The following is a 10,241-nucleotide window of genomic DNA, read 5'->3' on the forward strand; positions in this document are numbered from 1 at the left end:
ACATTTGTTTTCCTGTTTTACATTATAGAGATCCCTTTCCTCACCAAACTTGGAAAAACACAGTAATCCAACGTTATCTCATTTCCTTCCTGTCTTTAACTCTGTCATTGTCCTGTGGGGTGTTGCATCCGGAGTAGGTAGCCCCTGACTCTAAACCCTTCATAAATGTAGCCAGCCAGCATTGTAAGATGATCTACTGCACGACATCATGGCCTGCTTGCAACTGACAGCCTCTGTGTCGATGAAGATAATGACAGTGACTATTTCCATGTGTGTGATTTTTGTCTTGTCTATTCAGACAGGATTTGCTGCGACGCAGACTGGTTACTGTAGGCCTTTCTGTACTGGGAGTGACTGCATAACTGTAAACCAAGACAGAGTTGATTTTCAAACAGCTGAGGAGGCTTGCCGTCACAGGGATGGAGAACTAATGACATTTCAGTCCGAGACAGATTTGACCACCCTTAACATTTTGAGTCAAGAATTGCATGGAGACTTCTGGATTGGACTGCGTTTACCAGCTGCCGCCTGCAGCAACCTTTCAGCTCCACTGAGAGGCTATGAGTGGACCTCTGGTGGTGTGCAAAGGAGCTTTACCCCAGCCTCCAGCAGCTGGAAAGACAGCGTTACCATCTGCTCTCCAGGCTGTGTGTCACTTTCAAAGGATCAAAAGTGGACAGAGAGGCCGTGCACGGACAAAGCTGAGGGCTTTCTGTGCAAAACAAAGCATAAAGATGCATGTCAGGCACAAGAATTATCAGGACCAAAGGTTATCCAGAGCTCTGAAGACTGTTCACATGGTCCTTGTGAGCATACATGCAAAGATGTGAAAGGAGGTTATATATGCTCTTGTTACAAAGGATATATCCCCGACAGCAAGAACCCTGTGCAGTGCAAATTGCACTGTGCACAACAGAAATGTCCCGCAGTATGTGAAAGTCACACTGACAGCGCATGCTTCTGTCCTGATGGCTTTGTAATAAGCGGTGCATTTTGCGAGGATATTAATGAATGCACAAGTGACTCATGCCAGCATGAGTGTAAAAACACTTTTGGAAGTTTTGTGTGCTCCTGCAGAGAGGGATTTGTACTTAAAAATCAGGTCAAATGTGTCAAAGCGGGCAGTCAGAGTTTAGTTGTCACAACTCCTGCCGTCACAAGTTTTGTCAAACCGGCCACCAATAATCGCACACTGAAGGGTTCCTCTGCGCCTGCTGGGGGTTTTGTCTGGGTATGGATTTTGATTGTAGTGGCTGTGTTGGTGCTGATAGGTGTGATAAGGTTCTATGTTGTTAAGCGTCAGAAGCACAGAGAACAAAACTCCACCCAGCAGTCTGCTGCTCCTGTGGACAATATTGAGTGTTAAATTCAATCCAAAATAGAATGATCACCAACTCCACTGTTTGCTTTAGCATTCAGAGTTTGGGAGAGTCCATCACTTTTATCAGACGGCTGCAGAAGGTAACTTCCCAGATGAAACTCTTTTGATTATTAATTATTACTGTTATGAGTACATTTGAAATGAAGGGAGTAGGAGTTATTGCAGATGTGGATGGAGGAGGCCGATCAGTTTCTTAGATTCATAATTAAAAGCAGCACCTTATTAAAATATCATTAAAAATCTTTTCAGATTTTACTTGTATATAAATACAAGCAGTATTATGCAGTATTAGCATATAGGACATATTTTCAGGTTGCAGGTGGAGCTGAGGCGTCATTTTTATAAACTGCTTGGTAGTTGGGAAATGCTCTCATTTTATGAGCTTAGGATACACTCTAGAAAATAAATCATGGGGTTTGTGGGTAACACTTAAACAAGTTATTCAGCAGAAAAAATAGTTACAGTTAAGTGTTTAAATCAGTTGACAACTTTTAAAAAAAAAAAAAAGAAAAAAGTTAGTCAAAATCAAAAACATTTTTTAAATTTTCGAGGAAATAAAATAAGTTAGAGTATCATAAATAAAATAGTTTGACACTAAACTTCATCACAACTTTTGGATAAATATTGAGTTTATCAATAGGCTGCTTTTCGAGGTCAAAGAAAATCATGTTGGTTGTACTAAACTAATTGGGTTTGTCAGATTATAGAAGACTCAAAGGATTTAGGATTGGAACCAGTGGATTCTTTTTTCATAGTGTGTATGCTAACTATGCTGTGTAAAATGCTAACATGCAAAGCAGTCATTAAGGAAGACTTCATCCATAAAATGACCATGTTACATGAGTTAGTCATGCCATGTTACCTTGAATTCCTAAATAAAAATTTGTTTTTCTCACGTTGATTTACTGACATGGATTTTTGCTAAAACCTCACTAAAAATGCATGTGTTTGGAAAGTATTGAGCATACGACTGGATAAATGAGACTTGGATTATACTTCATAAGTTGTGTGAGAGTTTGTAAACAGATGTTTTGATATAGTTTTTCCGTTGTTAAAGGCGAACCCCAGTCCATCAATAAATCAGTATCTTCACAGTTTTCCATGGAGGTATGCAAAGAAACCAAAGTGTTCTCAACAAATTCATAGTCACATGGCAAGACTGATTTACAAATGGTTGTTTTGGGGGTAAAATATTTCCATACATAAAACCGTCAGACAAACAGTCGGCAGGAATCAAGCCAAAAGTAAAATGGAGTTAAGCAGAGAAAAGTCTCAGGGAAAATGCAGCACCTTAAAATGTAAATGTAAATGTACTGTGTCCTTTTCAACACTGACTTTCTCTTCTCTTCATAGAGTAAACATTGATATGTGTGCATGTGCATTCAACTGTGAAATGTAAGTTTTGATGATTGATATGATCTTTAATAAGGGTGAAAAGAGAGTGGTTTTATGTGTCTTTTTGTGGTCTTGTAAGTCATGAAATTAAAATCTGAATTCATTCTTTCATAACAAGAGTTCACTGCTTATTCTCTGAGCGCCATCTGCTGTTCTTCTGAACAAACTGATGAAAAGAGGGAAAACAGTTACCTAACATTCAAACACGTGGCTCTCTGATTTCCTAACAAACCTTTTCATGTTGAAATCAGGTGAAGCTCTAAAGCACATATGACATGTTAGATCTGCATGCTTCTTTTAAGTCAGTCATATTAACATCTGTGCTGTTTTTTAACTAGATTTAAAAAAAAAGATTAAGAACAACATATTGTCAACCTCTATGCTAAACTTCAGCAAAACCATGGCCTCTAAATGTGGAGAAAATTTTGCGGACAGATCAACTGACTGACAGAGTGAGCTACAGAGCTGCTAGTCGCAGCTAAAAATAGGGTTTCAGGGCACAGTTTTTGTTCACTGTTGCACTGTTATGACTCACTGTGACGTGTTTATGTCATTAAAAACACCTGTGCTTTTTTCCCTGCTATGACAATGTTGTCCTCTGTAAGAAATATGGCCTATTGCATCATTTCTGTGTTAAATGTTGTCATCTGGTTTCAATTCAGTGTTTACATTTCATCAGCCTTGTGTCCAAATTTCAAATTAAAAGTCAGTCAGTGGTTTTCTGTATAATTTCACCATGACATCTGACTTAAACGAAACCAGTGACTCAGACAGCCTTATATGCTCGGGCAGGTCATTCCAGGGCCTCGGGGCCTTGGTTGCAAAAGCTCTGTCCCCTTGAGTCTGCAGCCTGGACTCTAGGACAAGCAGAAGACCTCTGCTCGAGGATCTCAAACTACGCAGAGGTTCATAGGGTACTAACAGGTCTGAAATGCAATGTGGAGCCAGGCCATAAAGAATTGAAAGTAATTAAAAAGATTTTAAAGTCAATACTAAAACAAACAGGGAGCCAGTGTAAACAGGCTAAAATGGATGTGGCTGAGTTCTGAACAATCTGAAGACGCTGAAAATGTGCGATGAGTTCAACAGTTATGATGGATTCTCTTTGATAGTCTGAAAAATTAAGTTCATTATCCAACAGAGTAAAGGAAGTTCATTATGCCAAAGAAAGGCACTCTTGCACTTCAGCCAAAAAAACCCCTGGATCGGTGCTCACAGCACAGGGCAAAATAGGAGACACTAAATCAAGTGGGCCACTTCAAAAAATGACTGAACCCAAATGAAAGGAGGCTGGAGCACTCGATAAAATTGCAGAGCTTTTAATAAGGTGCAAACAAACTGATGTTTCAACGCTACTGCGTCTTCTTCAGAGTCAAACAGGTATTGATAGAACAATGGCAGTTAAATACATACATCCTGAAACCAAACGGTCTCTCATTGGAAAATGAGGATGAGGGGAAATTAACCAATCCTGTTGAGGCACTCACAGACAGAGGGTGTAAAGAATCAGCAATCCAAAACAGAAACCACACCCACAAAGAATAATGAAAAAAATAATAAAATAAAATAAAATAAAAATAAAAATACCAACAACCTAAAGATATACCCCGATGTTTTACAGAAAACATGAAAAATTCAATTCTTCATTCAGTCCATGCGGTTCAACAGTGTTCAGTGTATAAATCCAATAAGCTTCTCTTCTGAGGAGTTTGTTGAAAATATCTGCACCTCTCTGTGGGGGGGAGACTTCTTTGATGCCGTAGAAGCGGAGAGAAGCACAAGAACCGTGATTAGCTTTAACATAATGGCGTGCTATCGCCTAATCCATGTTATGATTGCGAATAGCAGCCTTATGTTCAGTTATCCTGGCTTTAAGAGGGCGTTTGGTCTGTCCCAAATAAATCTTACCGCATGGACATTTCAGAATGTAAATAACATGGGTAGTGCTGCAGTTGATAAATGAATTAATTGTGTACTTTATTTGCAGACGAGCGCTTGGATTTATCCAGAAGGTTGGACCAATCAGTGCGCGCCGCCCTGGAGTTCATTATGCTTTTATGTTTTATACAGATTGTGTAGAATCTTATTTTTTCTCAATCAGTTTCAGATTCAGTTTTACTGAGTTTCGTAAGTGCTATATCATAGGCAACTGGCTTGCGTTTCTTGAAGACGTTTTGCCTCTCATCCAAGAAGCTTCTTCAGTTCTAAATGACTGGTACGAAGGTGCAGCCTAAAACGACTCACATGGTGGCCAAGTGGGTCAACGACTCACATTGTGACCTTAATGACACAGGGTTTATAGCCTGCAACTTCGTACCAGTCATTTAGAACTGAAGAAGCTTCTTGAATGAGAGGCGAAACATCTTTAAGAAAGGCGAGCAAGTCCAGTTGCCTACAATATAGCGCCTATGATTACCATGACCTGGATGACTGAGAATCTTCACCGACAAGTTTTACTGAGAGTAACATGTTGAAAGTGACTTATGTTCAGGCTTTTGCCTTTTGCATTATCTGCCTTACAACATCTTAACTACCGACTGAATGAACAGTACCCACTTCCTGTTTTGTACATGAAAGCATTTCACCAGTGGTATACAAATACAGTGTTGATGTACTGTAACTTCTTTATGTTACTGATTTGACACACTGCTCTCATTAGTTTTGCATTCTGGGATTTCTTTGTCTATTTTACGGAGGGAGGACTAAAAATGAAGAACCAGAGAAGGACAGTTAACAAAGCATGAGTGCTCAGCACCTTGTGCTTTTTGGCTTTTTTGCCTTCTGTTTGTCCGTTTTTGTTTCTTTCTCTCTTCCTGTGTGTTGTCCATAATGAGCTGCTCATAGTGCAGTTTTGCAGAGCTGTGCAAATAGTATGGTATTTACTAACAATTTAAATGTTTGAGATCCCTCGTTCTCTTCATCTGTCATACAGTATCACAGCAGGATATATTGTTGCAGTTCCCCACAGTTGCCACTAGATGTTACTATAGAGACATATTCTACTGATTGCTCCTGACAAACCACTAAGTACTAATGACAGCCTATTTAAAATAAGTGACAGCAGCGAGGCCACTCCCTGAAGTTCCACAAATAAAGAGTAGTTCAGTCCTCAAGCAAGTCAACTGTGAGTGACCTACAAAATCCCATTAGTAAACCCCTAGTTATCTATCCAGGGGGAGACTTTGACCATCATTGAGTGCTGCCTTTATCTCACAGGGGTCTATATATGTGTTTTTCTCTTTTCTCCCAGAAAAGAAACACACGATAAGACTGCTTGTAAACAGGAATCTCAGTGTGTAGTCAGTGAGGAGGCTCCAACAACTTTGATCAGACACACAGGTGTAACACTGCCAAGGAACAAACACCACAGAAAACATGAATGTATAGATGAGTGGTGACAGAAATCTCCTAATATGCTTGGAAAATGTAAACAAAATAGAACAATTCATTATCTTTAATAAACATTGTGATAATATTACAAATTAAAACAGTGATAACGGATTTATAAAGCCATAGTCCAAATCAGTTTAACTAGCCCAACTGCAGCAGGAAGAATTAGGTTGGTTGTGCTGGCTCTGTACTATGGAAGCAAAAGAGACATACTTATTTAAATTTTAAGACCACTGAATTAATAGGATTGAAGTGTTTTGCTTAAAAAAAAATGTATCTAAATTAACTTAACTAATTCACAACCTTGACATTTCTTCAATATCTTGTTTTCTTTTTCAACCCGACTTTTGTAGGTCTAAATATAACCAATCAATTTTAACTGATTTTCTATTTTATTTTTATTTTTTTTATTTTTTTATTTTTTTTTTTGCACTGGATTTAAATCAAATTTTAGCATTCTGAATCAACTTTTATTTTATTTTATTTTATTTGGGACCTTAAATTTTTGGACCTGAATTTCACCAATAGAATTTAACAGATTTTCTGTTTCAATGTCTTTCAATTTGAAATTTTACATGAATCCATTATTTTATGTTATTTTATTTTATTCTGAAACTTACATTTTTAGATCTGAATTTGTGAACAATGAAAAAAATGGATATTTTAATTCAGATTATAAAATTGCAAATCAAGAAATGTAAAAAATGATATCAAAAAACAGATTCAGGTTGATCAAATTTAATTCAAATTCAGGTTAAAAAATTTAGGTTTAAAAACAGAATATTTACATTGAAACTCAATTTGATTGGTCAAATTAAGATCTAAAAAAATCAAGGTAAAATATTTAAAGAAACTGAAGAAATTTCATATATCCATTGAATTCAGAACAAATAAATTCAGATACACTGTTTTCTAAGTAAAATAGTTCACTGCTATGAATTCAGTGGTGTCTACATTTCAATAGTAAGTATTCAATGGCTGTTTAGATTCAGATACGTGTGTCTCTTACTTGCTTCCACAGGGTCAGAAGGTCAAAAAAGTGTCAGTGTAGGGTCAGATGAACAGTGCGGGAACTGCAGCTGTTTATTCTACAAATTTTCATAGACTAAAATATGTTCAATAATAAACTTATAAAATAAAATGTAAACATGTCTGAGCAAATAACACCCTCCTCAGTGGTTCAGGTGAGTATATTAAAGTGGCCAAAATCATGCAAAAACAAAACACCAAGTTCCAAAATGGCTGTGTCATCTGTCTTGCAATATTATTTCATATGTATTACTCATTTGGAGTATTTAAATGAACATCTTGCTAGAACATTTTGTTTGTTTGCCCAGCCCTAAAACACACAGTTTGTGTCAGTTGCCTAATTATACACATTATATGGTTACATAAGCCACACAAAGAACATGTGCACACATGCATGCAGTTATAAGTCAGGGTTCCCAGTTAAATCCATAAGACATGGCCCTCAGTGAATAAATTATTGACACCACAACTATTACTAGTGGAAGTGGACTTGTAGACCACCATGTGACCTCATTCTGCCATGGTTTGTGTTCCCTGGAAAATAAGTGAGTATGTGACTAACAGAGAACATATTGTAAAGTAGGAGTGTGGTGTTGATAAGACTGGGTGGTACAAACCTAACCTGGATGGCACCGGCTGTAGCTGACACAACCTCAACTCTGCCAGTAAATACACAGTTCTTTGTGAGCTCAATCAGCCAATCACAACAGGAGGAGTTCCCTTTCTGTTAGGGAGAAAAAAAAGGACGACTTGTTGCCTTGTGTGTGTGTGTGTGGCAGACACGCTCTGACATAACCTTAGTTTGCTCACATTTACATTGCTTTGTTCTTAATTGGTGACAAAAATACTAAATATGTCTTTAATATGACAGGGTGGCGCACATTAACACAAGTCATGATGTGATGGCACCTGGTAGCCTAAAAACATGCAGGTTTCTCTTTAGAAATATGTCCCATTTTAGCTAATTTTTTTGGCCCATTTTACCTGCATGCACTAAGTATTCAATCAAAACCATTTCCCATAAAACAGTAAAGTCTATTGTGAGAATATTTTTTATTATTCGTCAATCTTTTGTTGATATGACCTTATAACCCAGAAATGTGTTAGCATTTTACCACTTAGGGTTCCTTTGTGTAAAAGTCAATAGGTTTTTGGTTAGATGCCTGAAATAAGGTCTGTGGTTAACACAAGCTTAGGAGACTTTCATGTTTTGTTCTACAACATAAAATATATCAGTAAATACCCCACTCATGAACTTTTAAGCTTCTATGTGTCTTAAACGTGGTTCCCAACAGTGGCTAAATGAGACTACAGAAAATCATCACAGTGAGCCGCAACCAACACGGCTTTACCGTCTTGCTATGGTAGTGATGTTAAGTCATTGGACCGTAGTGTAACACAGACTTTTAAGTGGTTACACAGGGTTAATCCTTTCATGACCACAATACCATCAAACAGTGACCCGCAAAATTCCACAGAGATTGGATGTGTTTTGGTGGAGTCTAGTAACAAAGAGTGTTTTTCGCCGACATAAGCAAATTTCCATCAAGCCAGGCTGGATAAAATTTCCACACAGAGGGCTTAGTTGAAACGCGGCCTAGAGCATATTTTCTCTATTTTTGCACTTATTTTCAGTTTATTGTCCTCAAATAAATGAGATATACTTCATTCATTCATTCATCTTCTAACCGCTTCATCCTCTTGAGGGTCGCGGGGGGGCTGGAGCCTATCCCAGCTACATCGGGCGAGAGGCGGGGTACACCCTGGACAGGTCGCCAGACTATCGCAGGGCTGACACATAGAGACAGACAACCATTCACGCTCACATTCACACCTACGGACAATTTAGAGTTACCAATTAACCTAGTCCCCAATCTGCATGTCTTTGGACTGTGGGAGGAAGCCAGAGTGCCCGGAGAGAACCCACGCTGACACAGGGAGAACATGCAAACTCCGCACAGAAGGGCTCCCACGCCCGGGATCGAACCAGCAACCCTCTTGCTGTGAGGCGAGAGTGCTAACCACCACACCACCGTGCCGCCCTGAGATATACTTTGTATTTTTAATTTGTCCGATATCTTATTGATGTACAATTTTACAGTCTTGTCAATATTCATACATTCAGTACTCATATTTTGAGGTTACCCAATCTAAGTACATCTATTGGTCCAACCATTGAATATGGATGATAGACTAACAGATGGATGGAAACCTGTATGGATACCTATCCTCCCCCTGATGTAGATGGAGAGATAGGTATTTACATACATCTATACATCAATCTGTCATGAATGAAAAGAGAAAAATAATATCCACACATACCATGTATCTGTCTATGCGTTCTTTCCGTTCATGAAGAATAATCCATACCCGCTGGCAGTTTTATCACCTTCTACCTATGCCAATCCTCAATGCCCATGTGCAGTTTCACATAGATTGACCACGTGGGACAGACAGAATGACTGACTGACAGAATGACACACTGACAGTTTCCGTGTTTATGTACAGCATACCATACCATGACTTAGTCATACCAAACATTAGAAAAAAACAAAAACATTGGTCCACAGGGGGAGCCACAGCGATCGGTCACATTTTAGCCATTTTGAAGCATTTTTCTGTTGTTATAGCGCCACCCAGTTGCCAATTAGAGTTACATTTCTCCAGTCCAGTCCTGTTCTACATATCTACCAAGTTTAGTAAAAATCCATATGGCAGTTAGGCCTAGATAAGAAATTAGTGCTCTAGCGCCCCCATTTTGTTTGATGGGGTCAATAATGGAGGGGTCCCCTCAGATTATGTGTGGTCATATGCCTACAAAGTTGCGTGGTGATCGGTGAAACCCTTGAGATGTTATACACCTTTATGTGATGAGCCACGCCCTCCGCAATATTCATTGCCTTATAGAAGCTCCGTTTTAGTAAGTTTTCCAACTTTTGCCAAGAGGGAACTTTAGATATTGGTCCCTAGATTATGTTCACCGGGTTTCATGCAGATCGCTCAAACTTCCTAGGAAGAGATCCATTTGAAGTGTTTTTCAAAAAAT

The 10,241-nt window shown here is 38.5% G+C and overlaps 2 protein-coding genes across 2 annotated transcripts in view; one reads left to right on the forward strand and one right to left on the reverse strand.

Moving 5' to 3' along the window:
• The window catches only part of LOC125900392 (calpain-1 catalytic subunit-like), a 70,667-nt gene that overhangs the window by 41,625 nt on the left and 18,801 nt on the right, over window positions 1-10,241 (reverse strand). The gene's annotated exons all lie outside the window — the stretch shown is intronic.
• LOC125900390 (thrombomodulin) lies at window positions 181-1,924 on the forward strand. Its single transcript, XM_049595351.1, has one exon. The coding sequence runs from the start codon at window positions 209-211 to the stop codon at window positions 1,364-1,366; it is 1,158 nt and encodes a 385-aa protein (XP_049451308.1). The 5' UTR covers window positions 181-208; the 3' UTR covers window positions 1,367-1,924.

Source organism: Epinephelus fuscoguttatus, linkage group LG14 (assembly GCF_011397635.1).
Source record: "Epinephelus fuscoguttatus linkage group LG14, E.fuscoguttatus.final_Chr_v1".
Taxonomy (NCBI): domain Eukaryota; kingdom Metazoa; phylum Chordata; class Actinopteri; order Perciformes; family Serranidae; genus Epinephelus; species Epinephelus fuscoguttatus.

Excerpts from the sequence above, each read along its gene's own strand:
- LOC125900390 (XM_049595351.1), top strand. The coding sequence starts at position 209 with ATGGCCTGCTTGCAACTGACAGCCTCTGTGTCGATGAAGATAATGACA.